We start from the raw sequence: 22,813 nt of genomic DNA, 5'->3' as shown, positions 1-22,813 counted from the left end.
TTGGGATTAGTACTGGTATCTCACTAGTTTAGCCTATAATCTTGAGCAAAGAGTTGACTTCTTCAGCCTTTGTTTCAGATAGGCTCTTCAGCTAGAAAAATCTCTAGAGTGCTTAGTTGGTCCCAGTCCTCATTTTCAGTACCAGAAAGTATATATTTTCTTAATTTTTTACTGCTTTTCTTTCTGATGTAAAACAGAATCCAACATATCTAGTAACTTAAAGAATGACCAAAGAATAAGGTAAAGTAGTTACTGTACAGGGAGAAGAAAAAAGTTCATAAGTTAGCAATGGATTTACCATCAGAATTCTAGTTTACACTCTTTCGGGGGAAAATATCATGAAATACTTTACAATCACATAGCCATCAAGAATTCTGATCTAACTTGCCTAAAGAAGTCTCAACAGTGAGATTACAGGGCCTTGAGGAATATAGCTCAGAATATTAGACCCTTTTCATCTTCCTATATTTTATTCCTAAGGGGAATATGGTATTATTTAATTTTTCAACAAAACTTTACAATGCCTTAATGATATTTATTATGATAGATATAACCAGTATCAGGTGATTTTGAAATGCTATATAAGTATTCCTATTTTCAGTTCTTTAATCAACTAAATAACTTAATAGGAACCACTGTAAAGAAATATAAAAACATTTTTTGGTAAATAAAAATGATACAAGATTTCAATTGCTCTAGTAAGATACTTTACCACTGGAATACTGTAGGACTTGTATTTTTACCTTGGGAAACTTTCATCACGAAACACAACTGTGAAACAACTTGGACTTCAAACAAAAAGGCTATAATAAAGCACCTCCTAGCTATAGTTAGGTTCAAGAGGTCTATGGTGGTGAACAGCAGAAAAGATAAAATGTTTCAATAAGCCCCTTAGGCTGATTTTGTTAGCATTCTCAAAGTAGAATAACCTAGACATCACATACCCATTGTTAGGTACTTGTTTAGAATACATGTATGAGTAACTGGAATTTATTTTAGCAGTTGGGCAATGAAGTTCGCCTTTTCTCCAAAATATTGAAATGCAGAAGTGTGAAATTAAAAGAGGCAATGTCAAATATTATACAAGATGTTCATGGATGATATGATGGATCAAGAAATTCTTTTGCTCTTGTCATTCCATGTTTCATTTTGTTAGGCACAAATGACTACCTCATGTAAAAATTCTGTTCTTTTACTAATCAAAGAACTTCAGTACATAGTTTTTAAAGGCTGTATGTGGGTAAGAGGTATTGGAGGGGCAAATCCTGAAAACTCAAAGAAATTTGACAGAAGATAGGAAACACTAGATTTCAGGTAGAAACGAATCCTTCTGGTAGTAAAGGAGAAAAGAAACACCTTTTACTCTCTCCTTTCCCTCTCTCCTCCTCCCTCTTTCTTTGTTCTTTTCTTCCTCTCAGACACTGTCAGAATTAATGAGCTTACCTGCGACAATGCTGGCGAGCTGCTGGGTTCTGGTGATTGGGTATACACTGCGTGCGTGAATGATTGCTGAAGCGATTTTTTTGGCATGCCTCTCTTCCCCATACGTTCTTAGGATGGATGCAAGGGCCTGATGATCTAAAGCATTCACAACATCAGCTGCAGTGGGCATGTCAGGATACCTATACACACAAAGAGCCAACTATGTCAATGAGGTCAGTTTTCAGTGATAAGAGTTGAAACTTCAGAGTACAGAGACATAATGTCAGTCACATACAACACATAGTCTAGAAGAGCTTGTGAGGTTTTAAAGCCAGAGACCAAAGTCTTACACAAATGAAATAGATTTTCAGGTTTCCATCATCGTTAATGGCAAGATGGCACTGTAACCCTCATCAAAGTCATAGCAACAGGAAGTTAAAATATTTTGCTAACCTTTAACTTTCATTCACAGAATCTATTGCTTCTGTAGACTTCCCTCAAACTAAAATAATGGGCAAACTATTTTAGTGAGAATTATTTTAATGGATTTAAGTGTGCTAAATTTAAATTACTTACTTATTTTTTATTTTATTAACTTTTTGCATAGAGAGAAACACAATGCCTACTGCTGATATTTGAACATGCCTACAACTCAAGAACTTAACTAAATATATGGTATATTAAAATGATTGTTGGAGCTTAATCCTAACTACTCAGGAGGCTGAGATCTGAGGACTCATGTTGGAAGCCAGTCTGGACAGGAAAGTCCATGAGACTCTTATCTCCAATCAACCACCAAAAAGCGTGAAACAGCACTGCAGCTCAAGTAGTGGAACACCATCCTGAGTAAAACTAAATGAATAAAGAAACGAACAAAACAAAAAGCTCAAGGACAGTGCCTTAGGACCTAGAGCTCTTCTCTCCTCTCCTCCTCATCCCCAAATTGACTGTTGGCACCATACAGTGAATAGCTATAAAGCTTTTAAACCTACTTGACCCTCAATTTTTAAACTGTGAGGTGAAAGTAACAATACTCACACCATGCAATTATTGGGACAAGTAGGGGTGTATGCAATTGTAAACATGGATAGTATAACGCACAGAGATGATATTGAATGAATGTTAATGTCCTTTAGATCTTCCCTGTTCAAAAATTCAAGGTGTTTTTTGCTTATTGCCTAGGTGACAAAATACATACTGGGCCTTACTGACCTGTAAATTAAATTGTCAAAAACACTGAGTATTGGAATAGACCTTGTTAATGATGGTAGACTCCATGAGAACCATATAGTCTAACTATAGGAAGACAATTTTAAGACAATACAGAGGTGTGCTGAGAAGTTTTTCAAGAAAAAATTTTAAAAGTGTTTTGAACAGATAGAGTTCAGTGGACAATAAGAATAGTTTTCTTCTATTCTTATGTTAACACAGAATAATAGTATAGAAGTTAAAAGAGTGCTCCAAGGCAGTATGAACATTACTATGAGGGTTGGCCAGCTACCAGGCTGTTTGGGATGGCTTTCACATGGCAAAGAAGCTAAGAACCTAGATGTTCCCCTTTCTTGATAGGTTAAGAAAATTGGTATTGTTGTTCCTATAGATTGTACTGACTGACAATGGCTACACTTGAGAGCAAAAAAATTAAGGTATTTGCCAATTCATTACATCTTAGTGAACTGCCAGCAAAACAAAACTTTCAAGTCCTTAAAGCTTTGAATTTCTTCTTGCTACATGGAAAGGCTTATAATCTAAAAGCTATTTTTTAAATTAAATTCACCACAGAATAAATTACTTTCTAAGATTCCAGTGTTAAATAGCTATTGTGTCCATTGTCATTATGAAATACATCACTCTCTAGGATCAGAGATCATATTTTTTGTCCTGGACTCTTGCTCTCTATTATCTCACTTAAACTAGCAGCATAGATATCTCCATCTCTGAATTTCCTGCTTCTAAGAATTCAAGTGAATTACTTCTCCATTTCTGAATGCCAGAGATAGATTTATAGCCTATGCTATCTACTTGGAATTGATTCAGCTTTTTAAGACAAATTGTTCAATTCTTAGTCCATCTATTAGGTATTTACTTAAGAGTTTAATTCTCAAGAACAATTTATTTTCAAGGTCTTAAAGGAGAACATCAGGGATTCTGAAACAGACAAAAATGTGCTGGTGTATACATTAAAATATGGGTCTTTACTACCATTTATTAGAAGCTTTGTTCATTATGCTTCTGAAGGTATGTTCTTTAGCAGGAACAAAGAAGACATTTGTTTGACATTTTTATTGTTTCTGAACAACCACCCCGATCTCTCAACAAGACAAGGTTTGACCTTTACTGGTAGTCATAGGTTTTTAGAGAATTTTTTATTATTTTCTTTTATGATGACATTCTTCATTCTATGAATGCTAACAATGCATAAAGCAGAACAAATAAGACTCAGAAACATCAGTATTCTATAAAAATACAGCTCACAACCAAAGTTAAGAAATAGTGTCAGAACATGGGTAAAGGGCTATTTGTGAATAATAACACAAGACAGAGTGGATTATGGTAGGTCACAATATGAGCTAGAAAATACAGTTATGTTTTGGAGATATATGGTCAGGCCAAAATTGGTACTAGAAAAATATATTAACGCCAAGTTTGATAAATTAATTCAGGTAACAGGTAATTTTTCTGACATTCTCCCAGATTATGAACCTTTTTTTAGTATTAAATATATGTGTACCTATTTAAATAATGGAAAATAATTACTATTATTTCTACAGTGTTGAGGAAATGAAGACCAAGTACGAAAGGAATATCACACATAGGACTGTGTTTGATGTACTATCATAAATTGCAATTTCTCTGGAGAAAGTTCAAAGTACCAGTAAAGGAGATATGGCAGGCTGGGTACCCAGCCTGTAATCCTAGCTGCTCAGGAGGCTGAGATCTAAGGATCACAATTCAAAGCCAACCAGTTCCATGAGACTTTTATCTCCAATTAACCAGCAAAAAGCTGGAAGTGGAGCTGTTATTCCAGAAGTACACTGCTAGCCTTGAGCAAAAATTCTCAGGGACAACACCCAGGCCTTGATTTCAAGCCCCAGTACTGACACACAAAAAAGAAGAGATGGGACAAGGCATACAACTGGTGACTTCTAGATACTGCTTTTTTGTAATATTATAAAGTAATATGCATTAGCTATAATTCCTTTTCCTACTTACAAGAGACAGTCCGGCATGCATAAATGTGAAACCTTTGTTTCAGTATCAATTTATCCATATTGTTAGAATTATAAATCTGTATCATTGAAAAAGATAATCAACTTCAAGTTTTCTCCATACTATTTTGTGTGAAAATGGCAATAAATTTCTTTTGGAATTGCAAAGCCAAGGAAATATTAAAAGTTTATAAGTAGCAAACAAAATTGATTTATTATGTATTGGTAGTGTTAGGTGTGGGTGTACAGTGGTAATTCTTTAGTCTTAAAAGGAAATTAAGGGGCTGGGAATATGGCATAGTGGTAAAGTGCTCGCCTTGTATACATGAAGTCCTGGGTTCGATTACTCAGCACCACATATATAGAAAAAGCCGGAAGTGGCATTGTGGCTCAAGTGGCAGAGTGCTAGCCTTGAGCAAAAAGAAGCTCAGGCCTTGAGTTCAAGCCCCAGGATTGGGGAAAAAAAAAAAGGAAATTAAATTGAGAGCATTTGGGGAGCATTTGGTGTGTGTGTGTGTGTGTGTGTGTGTGTGTGTGTGTGTGTGTGTGTGTGTGTAGAAATGCTTTAACAACACTAACCTGCCACCATCCATCCTCATGTCCAAAGGGCCATCTTTCCGAAGGGAAAATCCTCTTTCAGGAGCATCAAGTTGCATGGAGGAACATCCAAGATCCAAAAGAATTCCATCGAAAGTCCCTGGCTGAACTCCAGCTTTTATTAGCAAGTCTTCTGCCTGGCTGAACTGGCCTAATAAAGCTCGGATCTGTTTACTGTGAATAAAGATAAGGGACAAAGAAAACACTTTCGTTATATTAAAGTATTTAAATGAATAATCAATTGAAGGGAGTACATATGATAACTACTATTAGCTTAGATTGTTAGATAATTTACTCAAGATAATTTACTGAGGGCCAACTACATGCTGAGCATTGCATAAAGACAGAGATACAGAACTACATATCCTTTGTTTGAAACACTAGAGCTGATTTAATGCAATTTTATTTTCAGCAATAAGTACAATTTACTACACAATGTGTATACAGAATGTGTATACAGATTTAAAAAACAGAAAAATGCCTTCTTCAGATCACGCTTTTCATCAAAATTTCTTAAATCTATGGATAAGAAAAAGAATGCCTTCACTGGTTAAGGTAATTTAAATATAAGTAATAAAACAGAAGATGTATAAAGAAAAAGTGGACCGTACAATGGAATACTAGTCAGCTATAAAGAATGAAATCCTGTGATTTATGACAGTATAAATGGATATGAAAACCATTATGCTAAGTAAGATAATCCAGGCACAAAAGAAGATTACAGAATGATCTCACTCATCTGGAATTATAAACAGTTTACCTCAGAGAAGTAAGTACCTCAGGGAGTAAAATAAGGGTAACCAGTAGGAAGAATGGACAATGAGTTATCCAAATCACAGAAATAAGAAATTCTGGTCTACTTTTGTACAGTAGGGTGACTGTAACAAAAAAGCCAGAAAGAATGAGGCTCTGACTGTTTCATCATAAAGGTTTAATAAATGTTTTTGAAAAGATAGGTATACTTAGCTTGCCTTACATATTATGCGATACATGTATTAAAACACTGTTACCCTATTAATATGTAATATTTTCATAGGCCAGTTAAAATATATTCATGCCAAACAGAAATAACAGGAAAAGATATGTCCAACATGTTCACTCCAACCAGTTTATCTTTCTCCATGTTTCTCCTATAATTCAGATAGGAGTTCTGTGTAGTTACATATTTGATAAAAGAAACTAGGACTAAAATAACAACTTCTTAAAGAAACAAGAATATAGTTCTCAGCAGTAATTGGGAAATGGTTGCTGCAGCAGAATCAACAGACAAACAATGGGTTAGGATCACTGTGCTACTTCTTGGATTAGCCCCAAAGTGAGGTGCTGAGTTCAAGGTTCTTTAGAAATCTTAAGGCAGCTGGCATTCACTGCAGAAGAGGAAGGAGAAAAGAAAATTAAGGCAGCACTCTCAAGACTCTTATTCCATCATTTGAAGGTGAATGGAGTGTTTCAACAATGTTAGACAATTCCCAATTATGATATTTATTCATGTATTATTCTGTTTATGGGACATATCAAAGATCACTGGTAATTTTTTTCTTCAGATCCTGGTGGAAAAAGTTATTTTCAGATTCACTCAAAAAATAATTATTGAATGTCCATTTTATGTCTGTTATTATTTATTTGGAGAACATATGAAGGATATATGAAGATTAATAAAACATCTTTTTAAGTGTTGAGTGGAGAGGAAAAACGTAAGTGTGAATAGTTTTCTGAACCATCTGATGGGAACTAGTAATGGAGAGATGAACAAATTGCCCTGTCTTCTGGAAAACATCAATGTTCACAATAGCACTGGGAACATAGATATAACAAAATTTTGGGATTAGAAGATAACTCAGACATCACTTATGCCAGTATCTGATATATTAATCTTTCTGCACTCCAACATCAGTTTGTAATGCTAGGTAAGGGGAGGAGAAACTGTTCCTTGGTGAGGGAACAGATTCTCATTCTAAGCACAGAGTTGGGAAAACCCACAAAACCAAACATGGGACAGATGAGATTGAGTGGAGTTTATTAAACACATGTACTCACAACCTAAGAGAAGAGGAAACAAAATGCTATTCGATGCTACATGAGGGAACAGAATGGATAATCAGGGGCTTTTGTAGGATCAATAGACTGAAGAATCTTCTGGTTGGGGCTATGACTGGCTTCTTGGAATAAATTCCACAGGCTCCATTGGTTGTGTTAATTATTCAGGAAATTCCTATGTATCACACCTTATATGTTAGTAGTTAGTCTTGAACAGTTGATGATGTTTAATAATGGAATTTAGAATAGAGCTTCAATCGAATTCAGGAGGGGTTAGATGATTTAAGTCTACTGGTCCCTGACTAAAGATGAATGTCAAAATCATATGAAGAATATTTACAAATTATGTTTTACAATGGATTCAGTGACTCGACATCAACTCAGTCAAGTTGTATTTTGAGGGTTCCCTGAGGGGATTCTCATTGAAAGCTGCTTTAAAAAGCTATTATTTGGTATTTCTATCAAGACCACAGGAATGGTATACTCTTGAGGCTGTTGACAGCTTTTAGGAACTAGGTATGCCTAACAAACAAGAAAACAATGAGAAAAATTAAGCACTGCTTTATGAAAGGAACAGGGGTTGTGAAACAATGCCAAGAATGGCATATGTTAGATACTAGCTTGTGAAGTATATGTGCTCAGAAGAGAGGAATTCTACTTGTTGGCAGGAAGCAAAAAGGTCTCTTAGCATGAAAAACATGACATACTGCAAAAGCCCATTCATGCATCAGCTGCACTCTATTACTTGTGTCCAAAAACCAATTCCTACTCTATTACCTACTAATGTGATAGACTTTAACACAGCACTTTAAATTTAATTTTATCCATAAAGAATCACTACATACAAACAAGTATCTAAGAATAAAATGAAGATGTATAAGAGTTCAGCAAATAGCTCACATTTATAGCCCATGACATCTGGGGTTTATGTTTTAAAATTGATAAACAAAATTTTTATCTCATTCAAGATCTATACACTTTTAAATAAAACATAATGTTTCATTTATTTAATAACAGTCAAACTGACACTCCAGGAAGACAATCCTGTTTTCCCTGTAGTTTTAAGCTTTATCCAACTAATACTGAAATAATGCATACAGAAAAGAAAATATAAAGCAGGTTTTCCTTCTCTTGAGAGTTCTCATTTGCTTCAAAATTCAGTGTGGTTTTTACACAACATAAAAAAGACTGTTATGGCAAATAGTTAATGGTTTTATTTTAACAAAATGAAAATACAGCCTTTCTGACCTCTGTAAAACAGTTTATTAAAACTTAAAAATGACAGGGTGCGTTTCAGTGGATTTTCTTTTTTTTTTTTAATTCAGTAGGAGAAAGAAAAATTCATTCTCTCTGTAAATACAAATTAATAGGCTGGGTTCATTTCAGAAAATTTCTTTCAGCCATACTACTTTCTAGTGACTTCTCTCTGTAAAGGGTTTTTCTGTGCATTTTAGTTCCCATGCTTTATTCCCATGGCTACTGTGAATCTTTTCTCATTTTAATAGAATATGCAAATGGAAATGAGCGTGAAATAATTTCTGATCAGATATAGAATAGTAACAGATAAAAGAATGAGTGTAGAATAAATATTTGATAATGAGTGAACTAAAAACTGTTCAAGGTCACATAGCTAGTACTGGTAAGACTTAGGATTCAATCAGATTAAATTAATTGAGACAAAGATGTCAAACCATTACCATAGGTAATGGGGTTTATTTACAGACAAATGCTTGCACCTCTGGGATAAAATTAATTCAACAAATTCTCAGTATAGTAACTCAAACTATGTATACATTTTTTGAAATTGTGGAAGGGCATGACAGGACAAAAAAAAATCTACTCATTGCGCTAGTTTTAGCATCTGCTTGAGGGACAGAGAGCTTGTAAAGAAATGAAACTGTAGATATCTAGCATCTGTGTTACTAATGGAGTGGTGAGATCACTGGAAGGGATCATGAGACAGAAAAAATCATCTGCCTGCCGACAAACTTACTATGTGCTTGAGAACAGAAACAACCCAAATACCAATGTGAAATTGGAATTAACAACTTTTGCTCCATACCAGTACAAACAGGGTCTCTGGAGGGGCACACATCTCAACTTTTAGAAGGAGCAATAAAATATGAGATAACATAATTTAATAAAAATTTAAAAAATGAATTCATTAAGATTTTAGTGTCAATTATTTTATTTGGGTTATTTTCTTTCCATTTAAATGAGCTTTACAGTCATCACACATTATCAGTATAACTAATTGTCAAAATATTCAGAAAGGTATATGACTTTGGAGAAATCTCTTCTGTAGCTTGGCCTGTTTATGCATTATAAAATGCTAAAGTTAAGCTTAAAAGATCTCTAAAACAGCAGAAAGTTAATATTCAGTACTTTTAGGACTATTGACTATTTACCATACTCTGTTTTAATGTTTTCTTTATAATAAAGCACAAAAATTTTAAACCATACATATGAAGTAAGTACTGTCATTTTTTAACTGGGGAAACTAAGGCAGAGGATTGTGAAATTTTCTTAAAAGTTGGTTATATAGGTAGAAAGTAGTGGAACAAGCATGGTAATCCAGGCAGTCTGGCTCAAAGGCCTGTGCTGTGCAGTTAAGCACTACAATATATATTCTGCCGGTACAGATAAAAGTTACCAAGTACAAGGATACAAATGAAGACCCCACTTGAGTTACCATTTGGGGGCAAAAATTGGGTTAAGGGCTTCTCATTTGTTTTTCATTTAATTTTCAAAAATATAATAATCTTTTGAGTAGTTGTTACTACATCTACTTTACACATTAGGATACTGATGAACTAAATTAGGATACTGGTGAACTAAATTATTATTAGTGGTAGTGGAAAACTGATTGCAACCATGGTTTCTCTGCTGTCAGTAAATCTATTCTTAATGACTGTGCAATACTGCATTGCTGTATAGGAAAAAAATCATCGCTGCTGGGGATATGGACTAGTGGTAAAGTGCTCGCCTCATATACATGAAGCCCTGGGTTCAATTCCCCAGCACCACATATACAGAAAATGGCCAGTAGTGGCACTGTGGCTCAAGTGACAGAGGGCTAGCCTTGAGTAAAAAGAAGCCAGGGATAGTGCTTGGGCCCTGAGTCCAAGCCCCAGGACTGGCCAAAAAGACAAAAAAGAAACAAGAAATCTATTGCTTTGGAGTGGGTACTTGTCCTGTTATTGTTTTTGAAAACACTGTTGATGTGTTTGTTTTTTTTTGAAAACAAGTGTAACAGGCTAGAGTTCTACCATTAAATTTATAAACAATGTAGAGGAGATTGAGTTAAGAGACTGAGATTCCACACTGAATATATATGCATATATTCACATATGTGAATAGGTATATGAATATGTGAATATTCATATATATTAAAGCAACACCCTATACTTAATACATGCACTTACCAATTAGAAATAAATGAAATAGAAAACAAGCACTTATAGAAAATTAGTATCAGATATCTTCTCATTAACATACATATAAATTTGAAGAAATCTGAAATGCATACATAGTTACATGTTAGAAATTTACCTAGGCTTTTCAAAGGAAAATAAACAGCAATATGTGGAAATTAATAAGCAGATAATACAGAGAAATAACAATAGTAATATATGTGGGCATGGTGGTGCATACCTGTAATTCCAGCATGAGGGAGGCAGGAGAATCACAAGTTCAAGGCCAATCATAGCTACCTAGCAGGTTCTGTGCCAACCTAGATCATGCAATTCAGACTCTGACTCAAAAACAAAAACAAAATCAGGGGCTGGGGATATAGCCTAGTGGCAAGAGTGCCTGCCTCGGACACACGAGGCCCTAGGTTCGATTCCCCAGCACCACATATACAGAAAACGGCCAGAAGCGGCGCTGTGGCTCAAGTGGCAGAGTGCTAGCCTTGAGCGGGAAGAAGCCAGGGACAGTGCTCAGGCCCTGAGTCCAAGGCCCAGGACTGGCCAAAAAAAAAAAAAAAAATCAGTAGTATTGCTGAGTGTAATGTATCACATTGAAATTTGAGAAAATTAATTGTATCTCCTTAAATGGAAGCAACTCTTTAGCTGAAACAATTAAGTTATTTTATAAACATGAGTTTGGAAATGCTTTTTTTCACATTACTTTAAAAGTAGCTGTGTTAAAAGAAAAAAATTCCAAGTGCTCCATTACATACAACTTGAAATGTGCTGGCAGAGGTCCGAATGTTGTCATTAGGTTGTCCCAAGAGTTAAGGGGCTTAAATTCCATGCCTGGATGCAAAGCATGTAATTTCAGTACCTTTCCTGAGGCAGAGGGCTGCAGTCACAGTTAAGCAGGCAGAAAACCTGTCTGTAACTAATTATGTTTATGAAACATTATTATCTCCATCAGTTGCAAAGGATCTGTTGCTGGTGGCAGACAAAGAAAATGCTAAGGGTCCTTTAAAATTAGTAGTAGAAGAGAGTACACCATGAAATATGGAAATATTACAAGCAGCTAATAAGCACTCATATCCATAATAACAGCCAACAACAACACGCATTTAATTCCTATCTAATAGTAATCAGGCTTGATGAAAAACAATATTATAATAGATGCTTAATAGAAACTTTTATAATGCATGCAAACATATATTTAAGTAAACTATAATCTTCAGGATGTAAGGCACATACATGCATACACACACATATATGTATTTGTGTAGTATATACTTCCCTTAGTTCTAAGAGGGATAGAAAACTAATTGGTCAAAATCAGTCATAAAATTTTAACCATGTTCCTGCAAAAAACAGCAGTGCCAAAGGGTAATGCATTGCTAATGGTTTTCAGTAGAATAAATAGCTACTCTGACGTCAAAACTTTGTTACACTCCAATAACTGGCTCACTTGGGGTTTCAGGTACAGCAAGTAACATATCAGTTTTAAATAAAGTTATAAAAATAGAATGCCTGGTGAAACATATTGTTGCTATGCAACCTGATACAATATGATTGATGGCCAATAGAACATTAACAAACGTGATAGATTATACCAAAATAGTATCTAGTGGTTTAGGATACCCAGATCCTTAAATTTCAAATAAAAAATTACCTTCTACTCGGTCATGTTTGAAAATGGTATATAATTGAGTTGTCCAAAGATAGAACAGTGACAATAGAAATATTTGTATATTTCAAAGATAAAGTGATTCTTATACAACTAAATCCTGATAAGTATAATTATAATGTTCTAATTATGGGTATGGAGCAATAGGGAACAAAATGTACATAGAATGTGAAATATTAGGTTATTATGTTCATACCGTAATGGCTATTGCTCAAATAAACACAGAAATTTGTAATAAAAATAGCGATTGTGCTAAAAAGACTTGAAATTATAAGCTGAAAATCCATGTAACATGTACTCCAATTACATATAATAATGAAAAGATGCCAATTGACATAAGTTTTATTTTAAAGAGAGTACAAAAGAGAACTTATACAACAATTGATCAAATAAAATGAACAATTAAACAGAATTGTTTCTCTAAATCAGTCCTTGTTATATATTGGATAGAGGACGTAGAGTGGAAGAGAGAGGGAAATAAAACTGCTAGCTGTTTTTCAGCATCAATATTTACTTAATATCAAAACAGGTGATGCATGTGTTACTGATGAAGACAATTTCTGTGAAAGAAAATACTTAAAATTATTGTTATCCCATTAATATTTCTATATGAAAATATTTCTCTTTATATAGACAGTTATATAAAATAATTTTAATAAAAAATACATCTGTCCACATACATGCATTATTCTGATTTCCTCTTTTTACATAATTCACATGGGAAGGCAAGAGATTTAGATATAGAAACCCATCATTTATAAGAATACAGTATCATTTATCGTATATGTCAAGCTATTTTAGATAACTCCTGTAAGTCTTAAGTTGGACATGGAGATGACAATGAAAGAAAAGAAGTGTACAGAATCTCTAGAACAATGCTCATCACATGCAATGATAAAAGTGAGATTATTTAACAAACATAAGGTGGCATATATACACCTATGTGCAATTTAGTACTATTTTTAAATTGTTGCTTTCACTAAATTTACCAGCACTTTTTTTTTTCCTTTAGGTTGATTGTGGGGCTTGAACTCTGTCCCTGAGCTCTTTTTGGTCAAGGCTAGTGCTCTAATACTTTGAGCTACAGTGCCACTTCTAGTTTTCTGGTGATTAATTAGAAAAAAGGGTCTCATGGCACTCCTGTCCAGGCTAGCTCTGAGCCACAATCCTCATATGTCAGCCTTCTGAGTAGCTCAGATTATAAGCATGAGCCACAGTGCCCAACAAACAGCACTTTTTCAAAGGTAAGCATTTGATTAATTTTTATTTTGGCAACACTGGGGTTTGAACTCAGGGCCTTACATTTGCTAGGCAGGAACTCTACTGGTGAGCCATGCTTCTATTCCTTTTTTGTACTGGTTATCTTGAGACAGTCTTGCTTTTTACTTGGGTCTGTGATTGAACTATAATATTCCCATTTTATCCTTTCCATCACAGGCACGTTGACAGGTACACACTGCTATGTCCAGACTTACCCATTGAGATGGAGTCATATAAACTTTTTTTGGGGAGTGGGGGGAGCTGGAAGAGTATTCATCCCAATGTCAGCCTGCTGTGCAGCTGGGAAGATAGGTATGTGCTATCACACTAAGGAATTGGTGGAGTGGTCCAGACTGTTTTGCTTGGGGGTCTCAGCCTTCTGAGAAGCTACTGTTATAAGTGTGAACAATATTGACTGAGTTAGTCATTACCCAATTCAAGAAAAGGCAAAAAACACATTACTATGTTATAGAAAATGGGCAGCATAATAAATGAAGAGATTAAGAGATATGATATTTTCTAATATCTGACTTAATATCAGAGTTATAGTAATAAAAACAGCATGTTGGCACCAAAAACAGTCATATAAATCAATGGAGGAGAATATAAGACTTAGAAATAATACAGCACAACTACAGCCATTTGATTTTTGAAAACAAAATGCCCACACATAATGTCTTTTGATTAAATAAATTTGTGGAAATATATTTAAGCTCGTCCACATGTCTTCTCTAGTAAGGTTTAGCTGGAGGCATAGTGAAACAAATTATTTGGATTTAATGGAACTTGGGAGATTTTCCAAGGGACAATGTAGATGAAGAAAAGGAATGAAAACAAATGGTATTTTCAATGCTTCACCATGGAGTACAGTTGGGAAAAGATAAGAAAGACACAATGGAGGTAAGAATGAAAATAAATGATTGTAGGTGAATACTGGCTACAGGTTGGAGACCCTTAATCTCATCAGGGTTACTTGACAAGATCTAACAGTACAAAATGTGATGGTCAAAGAAATGTTTTCAAACTGAAACTGCAGAATCTGGGATACGATCATGCCAATGAATGGCTAAAGAAAAAAAACAGAAATATTCATTAATGTTATGGAGGCTAAGGAATGACGAAAGTAGAGTACTGAATGAAATTTATCCAAATATCGGTTAGTGGTACAATGCATATGTTGATTTATGGAGCACCTGCTACTTAACACATGTAAAACATCAATGGCTTTGGGAATTATTACAAGGAAAGCTTTACACACACACACACACACACACACACACACACACACTTTGGGGTGGTATGGCAATTTCAGAGCCCTTTATAAGCCATTTCCTTTTGTGAGATAGCATCCTATCTTAAAACTATGAAGTCTTATACTTGTGATTCTCCTGCCTCTGCTTCGCAAATGCTGGGAATATAGGTCTGTACTGCCATGCCCGCTGTAGACATTTTTTTCATGTGAGAAAAGTAATGATGCTTCAAAAAAAAATTGGTCTTGACAAGAAAGATTTATGAGTTTGAGTAAGTTAAAAATGTTGATCAACCCAAAGCTAGAAGTTTTAGTAATTAGAAAATTTACTGCTGTGCCACTAATTTATAAAGAAGAAAGCAAAATTCTAGCAAATGCTTATAAGCTATCTAAGTACCTCTGTTAGGCTCATTTCAGATGCAAAACCTGAAGCTTAGAAAAATTAAATTCCCTAAAGCTTCCTTGTAGTACACTGTCAGAGAGTCAGTCTAACTCAAGAGTCCATGCTTAATTTATATTTAATATCACTTCACATTATCACATTTAGTCTGTAAAATAGTAATCACTATTAGATTTCCTGGTAGGAAAAGGCATCAAAGAATAGTGAGTTTCGCAGAGTACAACTAACAAGAAGCAAGAGAAAAGCTCATAGAGAAAAGAAAGCATAGAAAAACCAGTCTATTAAAGAGATTAACAGCTACGATAGGGGTTGAAGATTAGTTAAAGGTACTGAGGTGCTTTTGTGGGAAAGGAGAGAAAATTACTGGAGGGAAGACTTTCTTACCCTTGATATTTAACCTTAGTCAACTTCAGTGAGCATTTTGTTTTGCTATAATAAAACAAGGAAAATAAAATACTGTATAATTTATTGTGAAGACTGAGACTGTAAAAAATGAAAAACAATATTAAAAAAGTAATTCTTATTTGGTGTCGGTGGCTCACACTTGTAATTTTAGCTAATAAGATGTCTGAGGTTGGAAAACCTCAGTGGAAAATCCCTCAAGATTCCCTCTTCACTGGGTGATCTGGAAGACAGCAGAGGAGCAGCAGAGCACTAGCTAAGTTCCCTCCAACATCGCAGTTTTACCACTCTAGAGAAACTTTTACTCCTAGAAAGACAGCCCAAGTAAGTTACAACAGTACAGGGAATCTGGCCAGCAAGGAAAAATCGACTTTGCTGGCCTAAAAACACATATTTGAGCTCCTGGTGGCATCCCGCCGCCACACCAGTGCTGGCTCAGGCACAGCTCCCCGCACTCCATGCACCTGAAACACACAGTGGCAACCAGGGAGAAATCCTCCAGGCGGCAGCAGACAGACGCAGATCACAGGCTGAGCACGGACAGGCTGAAATCGCAAAGAAAGTGTGAGTACCCCACAAAAGACATTCTCACTCGCACCCACAGAGCAGCATCTAGAAAGTAGCCCTTCCCCCACCACCAGAGCAAAGCGCCACCTTTGACACTGGCATATAAGGTCAGACCAGACGAACTAAAGCCGGCTTAGGGAAAGCGAGGACAAAGGGACCACCTTTGAAAAGGGCAAGAGGGACCTACCAGTAAGAGCCAACTCCGCCTAGGAGTTATAATTTTTCTCTATTTTGTGCATTTGCCTTCCAGTATTTTTTTTCTTTATTTCTAATAGGTATTGAGGAAAACCTAGAGAAAGAAGTTAATGGAATAGGCAACCTATTTAACAGAATATTAGCCAAGAACTTCCCAAATATCCAGAAGGATAGGCCTATACAGATACAAGAAGCATTTAGATCCCCAAGCAGACCAGACCAGAATAGGACATCCCACTGACACATTGTGATCAAAACAGGATCAATAGAGACCAAGGAAAGAATCCTTAAAGCTGTTAGGGAGACTAAAATAATCATATAGAGGACAAGCAATCAGAATTACCCCAGAATTCTCAGCAGAGACCATGAAAGCAAGGAGAGCCTGGAATGAGGTAAACCAAACCCTAAGTAAAAATAACTAGCAACCAAGAATACTGTACCCAGCTAAACTCTCATTCATAGCCAAAGGTCAAATAAAAGTCTTCCACAGTAAGGAAAAACTAAAACAATATATCTCCACCAGAAAAGCTTTACAGAAAATCCTCAAAGATGTACTATACAGGGAAAATAATCAAAATCACAATACAGACATAGAAATGAACCCTAAATAGAAAACCAGAATATTAGATCAATAAATGGGAAGACACAGCTTTTAACAAGATAGATATAATGAAAGGAACAAACAATCATCTCTCAGTCATAACTCTCAACATTAATAAACTTAATTCTCCAATCAAACCATGCAGATTCATAAGTTGGATCAAAAACCAAGATCCATCTTTCTGCTGCCTCCAAGAGACACATCTATCCAGCAAAAGTACACATCTTCTAAAAGTGAAAGGCTGGAATAAAATCTACCAAGCAAATGGCCCCATAAGCAGGCTGGCGTTGCAATCCTAATATCAGATAAAATTGACTTCAAATTAAAAATGGTAAGTAGAGACAAAGAAGATTAATTATATTCTAATAAAGGAATCGCTCCTACAGGAGGATACAACCATCCTAAATATCTACACAGCAAATACAGGAGCACCCAACTTCATCTAACAAACACTGCTGACTCAAAAAACACTCATAGACCCAAACACATTGACAGTTGGGGAATTTAACACTCCACTGCCACCTCTGAAAAGATCAACATGCCAAAAACTGAACAAAGAAACAACAGAAATAAACAACTGCATAGACCAAATAGACTTAACCGACATCTACAGACTATTCCATCCAGCAACAACAGAACAAACATTCTTCTCAGTAGCACATGGAACATTCTCCAAAATAGATCACATCTTAGGACACAAAGAAAATCTGTACATATTCACAAGTATCAAAACCATTCCCTGCATTCTCTCAGACCTCAATGGAATAAAATTAGAGCTCAACTCAAACATGGAGACTAAACAACACACTGCTGAACCATCAGTGGGCCATTAAAGAAATTAGAACAGAAATTCAAATGTTATGAAATTCAACCAAGAGTACACAAAGTACCAGCTCCTTTGGGACACAGCAATGGCAGTACTCAGAGGGTAATTTACATCTCTGAGTGCCTACACCAACAAACTGGAGAAACAGCAACTCAACAACTTAAGGAAGCACCTTAATCTCCTTGAAAGAGAACAATAAGCCAAACCCCAAGTCAAAAGATGGAAGCAAATAATTAAAATCAAATCAGATTGACAGCCCGCCTCCCTCCGGAGGGAAGGCGGGGCTGCTCTGTTCCGTGGACTCGGCTGCTCCGGAGGCTGCACGCGGGATAATTAAGGAACCTCTGATGACATCATGACCAGGTGGGCAAGAGTTAGTACCACCCATAATAAGAGGCCCTTGTCTGCAACATCATGGGAGAACATGAAGAAAGGATCCTTAGAAGGAAGGAGCCAGAACCTTCCAAAACATCAACATCTTGAAGCCAGTAGGTTGTCCCTTAAGAATGATGCACACCAGGCCAAGCATAAAAAAGAACAAAAAGAAAAAGGAGTACTTAAATGAAGATGTGAATGGGTTCATGGAATACCTAAGACAGAACTCCCCATCTGTTCACAATAGACAGATAATAGCAACAAACAGCCAGGAAGTAAGAGAAGAAATTGTAGTTGCTTTAAAGAAAGACAGTCGGCTGGAAGGAAGACGATTAAAAAGACAAGCAGCAAAGAAAAATGCAATGGTATGCTTCCATTGTAGGAAACCTGGCCATGGAGTTGCAGATTGCCCAGTTGCCCTTGAAAATCAGGATATGGGCACTGGAATAAGCTATCGGTGTGGATCCACGGAACATGAAATAACCAAGTGCAGAGCTAAAGTTGACCCCGCTCTGGGCGAGTTTCCATTTGCAAAATGTTTTGTTTGTGGAGAGATGGGGCACCTGTCCAGATCCTGTCCTGATAATCCCATCTATGCTGATGGTGGTGGTTGCAAACTCTGTGGCTCTGTGAAACATTTTAAGAAAGATTGCCCTGAGAGTCAGAATCCAGATCGAGTGGCTACAGTTGGTCGCTGGGCAAAGGGGATGAGTGCAGACTATGAAGAAATATCGGATGTCCCGAAACCACAGAAACCTAAAACAAAAATACCAAAAGTCGTTAACTTTTAATAAAGATTACTACTGTTATTAATTGCCACCTCATGGTTACTTCCCAACCCAGACCTGCTTTACAGTTAGATGATCCTGGGCACTCTTAAAAGCAAGTTTTTATTGCGGATATCACTGTCCCTTCAAGGAGTACTTCTACTCTGTTTAGGAAACAAAAAAAAATATATCTGAAGAAATGTGTAATATGATTACATTGAATTCTCTGAAAGCTTTTCTTTTCTTTCTTTTTTTTTTTTGGAGATAAGAGTCTCACTATGTAGTCCAGGCTGGCCTGGAATTGTGTTTCTTCTGCCTCAACCTCCCAAGTGCTGGGATTACAGATGTATACCGCAACAAATAGAAACAAACATACTAAGGAACAGAACTTAGGCATAACTAAGTGGTTATCTGCCTGACTGTAACAATTGTAGTGTAGTTTTTTTTTTTAAGTGAAAATTTTGCAGAAAAAGAACTAACCCTAAACAATGTATATTGCTTTGTATTTCTTAATGGTTTTGTTTTTTGCTAGCTCCAACACAACTTATTATAAAAGACACTTATTTATAAGTTGTCACAAAATTTTATTTTTTTTACTGTCAAATAAAAGAATATTTGTATTTGCTTAAAAAATAAAATAAAATAAAATCAGAACTAAATGAATTAGAGGCAAAAAAAAAACAACATCAAAAAAATCAACAAAACAAAGAGATGGTTCTTTGAAAAAATTAACAAGATAGGCAGACCCCTACCAAACCTCATCAAAAAACAAAGGCAGCACACCCAAATAAACAAGATCAGAGATGAAACAGGTAACATCACCAGAGAAACAACCAAAATTCAGAACAAAATAAGGGACTATTTTGCAAACCTTTATGCCAAGAAATTCGAGAACCTGGAAGAAATAGATGATTTCCTAGAAAAAAGTGATATCTCCAAACTCAACTATGATGATTTAAACCTTCTAAAGAGACCCATATCCAGCATTGAAATAGAAATGGCAATTAGTGATATCCCATGGAAGAAAAGCCCAGGTCCAGAAGAATTCACAGCAGAATTCTACAAGGCCTTCAAAACAGAACTCACACCAATATTTCTCAAACTCTTCAATGAAATTGAAAGAGAACATTCATTACCAGACACATTCTATGAAGCCAGTATAAGCCTCATCCCCAAACCAGGCAGGAACTCATCACGGAAAGAGGACTATAGACCGATTTCCCTGATGAACATAGATGCAAAAATTTTCAGCAAAATTCTGGCTAAGCTACTTCAACAGGTCATCAAAAAATCATACACCATGATCAAACTGGATTCATCCCAGGATGCAAAGTTGGTTCAGTATACACAAGTCAATTAATGTAATATACCACATTAACCAGAGCAAGGTAAAGAACCACATGGTTATATCTCTGGATGGGGAAAAGGCGCTTGATAAAATCCAGCACCCATTTATGCTAAAAGAGAAACCTCCCATGCTCCTGGATTGGGAGGATTAATATAATCAAAATGGCAATATTGCCAAAGGTATCTACAAATTCAATGCAATACCCATTAATATCCCAACACCATTTTCTGATGAAATAGAGGAAGCAATCCAGAAATTCATATGGAACAATAAAAGACCTAGAATAGCAAAAACAATCCTAAGCAGAAAGAACAGTGCTGGAGGAATTACAATACCCAACTTCAAGCTGTATTATAAAGCTATAGTAATAAAAGCAGCTTGGTATTGGCACCGGAACAGGTCTGAAGACCAATGGAACAGAATTGAAGACCCAGGAATGAACCCACAGAACTACGCCTACTTAATCTTTTATAAAGGGGGTAAGACAATAGTTTGGAAGAAAGATAGCCTCTTTAACAAATGGTGCTGGCAAAACTGGCTCAACACATGCAACAAACTAAAACTAGATCCTTATATATCACCCTGCACCAAAATCAATTCCAAATAGATCAAAGACCTCAAAATCAAAACAGATACCCTGAAAACACTAAAGGAAGGAGTAGGAGAAACACTTGGGCTCCTTGGCACCAGACAGAACTTCTTTAACAAAGACCCAGAAATGCTACAAATCAAAGAAAGGTTGGACAAATGGGACTGCATCAAACTGCAGAGCTTCTGCACGGCAAAGGACATAGCTTGCAAGATAAACAGAAAGCCCACAGATTGGGAAAAGATCTTTATCGGCCATACAACAGACAAAGGCCTCATATCTAAAATATATGCAGAACTAAAAAAATTACATTCTTCCAAAACAAAACTGCAAAGAACCAATAGCCCCCTCAACGAGTGGGCTAAAGACTTAAAAAGAGACTTCTCTGATGAGGAAATGAGAATGGCCAAGAGACATATGAAAAAGTGCTCTACATCACAGGCCATAGAAGAAATACAAATCAAAACAACATTGAGATTCCACCTCACCCCAGTAAGAATGTTCTATATCAAGAAAACTAACAATAACAAATGTTGGAGGGGATGTGGCCAAAAGGGAACCCTACCTCATTGTTGGTGGGAATGTAAACGGGTTCAGCCACTCTGGAAACAAGTATGGAGATTCCTCAGAGGGCTAAACATAGAGCTCCCCTGTGACCCAGCAGTCCCACTTTTGGGCATCTACCCAAAAGACCACAAACAAGAACACACTAAAGCCACCAGCACAACAATGTTCATCGCAGCACAATTTGTCATAGCCAGAATATGGAACCAACCCAGATGCCCCTAGTAGATGAATGGATCAGGAAAATGTCGTACATATACAAAATGGAATTTTATGTCTCTATCAGTAAAAATGACATTGCCCCATTCGTAAAGAAATGGAAGCACTTGGAAAAAAATTATACTAAGTGAAGTGAGCAGACCCAAAGATACATGGACTCTATGCTCTCCCTCATAGGGAATAATTCGCACAGGTTTAGGCTAGTCACAGCAGAGGATCACAAAAGCCCAATAGCTATACCCTTATGAACACATAAGATGATGCTAAGTGAAATGAATGCCATGTTATGGAAACGACTGTTATATCACTGTTGTAATTACTTTCATCCTGTGATGTGAAACCATAGCTTCTATTATTGATGATCATCTCATATCCCCTTCCTGTGGTTGTACCTGAACTGTATATTATCTGAGTACACTGTATATTATCTGAGTACACTGGAAACAGTGTATACTGGTATTAGAACTAGGAAACTGAAAGGGAATACCAAAATCGAGAGACACAGGGTAAAAAGACAAACGACTACAAAAGCAATACTTGCAAAACTGTTTGGTGTAAATCAACTGAACAACTAATGGGGGGAAAGGGAAAGGGGGAGGAGGGAGGAGAAATGAGGGAGGAGGTAGCTAACAGTACAAGGAATGTATCCAATGCCTAACATATGAAACTGTAACCTCTCTGTACATCAGTTTGACAATAAAAATTTTAAAAAAAATCCATCTCCAAAAGAGCCCTACAAAAGCTTGACTGGACTCATGGCTCAAATGGTAGAGCCCAGCCAAGCAAGTATGAGGCTCTGTGTGCAAACCCTGATGTTGACAACAAGAAAAACCTCAGTAACTTTCATGGTGTATAGATGGAATATTTGTTTACTCCAATATTTGTTATTATCCCTGAAAACAGAAAAAAAAAAAACAAAAATCATGGCTTTTCCTACCTATTAAATGTAAAGAAATAAACTACAATTTATAAGATGTGGTTAAAACATGACTAAATGTTAATTTTTTTTACTTACAAGGATAGTGTAATGAACTAAAAATCAAATGGAAGGATCTTCTACTACAGGCAAAATATAGTAACAGGAGATAGAGT

The 22,813-nt window shown here is 36.0% G+C and overlaps 1 protein-coding gene and 1 pseudogene across 2 annotated transcripts in view; one reads left to right on the top strand and one right to left on the bottom strand.

Annotated features, from left to right (window-relative positions):
- Positions 1–22,813, bottom strand: part of Mettl15 (methyltransferase like 15) — a 129,559-nt gene that overhangs the window by 21,449 nt on the left and 85,297 nt on the right. For both annotated transcript variants that reach the window (XM_048359410.1, XM_048359411.1), the window contains 2 exons: positions 5,211–5,402; positions 1,444–1,622 (listed from right to left, as the gene is read on the bottom strand). In XM_048359410.1, coding sequence (XP_048215367.1) covers positions 1,444–1,622; positions 5,211–5,402 — 371 coding nt within the window. The remainder of the gene's footprint in view (positions 1–1,443; positions 1,623–5,210; positions 5,403–22,813) is intronic.
- LOC125361185 lies at positions 18,115–19,043 on the top strand (annotated as a pseudogene).

This window comes from Perognathus longimembris, chromosome 13 (assembly GCF_023159225.1).
Source record: "Perognathus longimembris pacificus isolate PPM17 chromosome 13, ASM2315922v1, whole genome shotgun sequence".
Classification (NCBI taxonomy): domain Eukaryota; kingdom Metazoa; phylum Chordata; class Mammalia; order Rodentia; family Heteromyidae; genus Perognathus; species Perognathus longimembris.
This window is presented reverse-complemented; position numbering and strand designations above follow the sequence as displayed.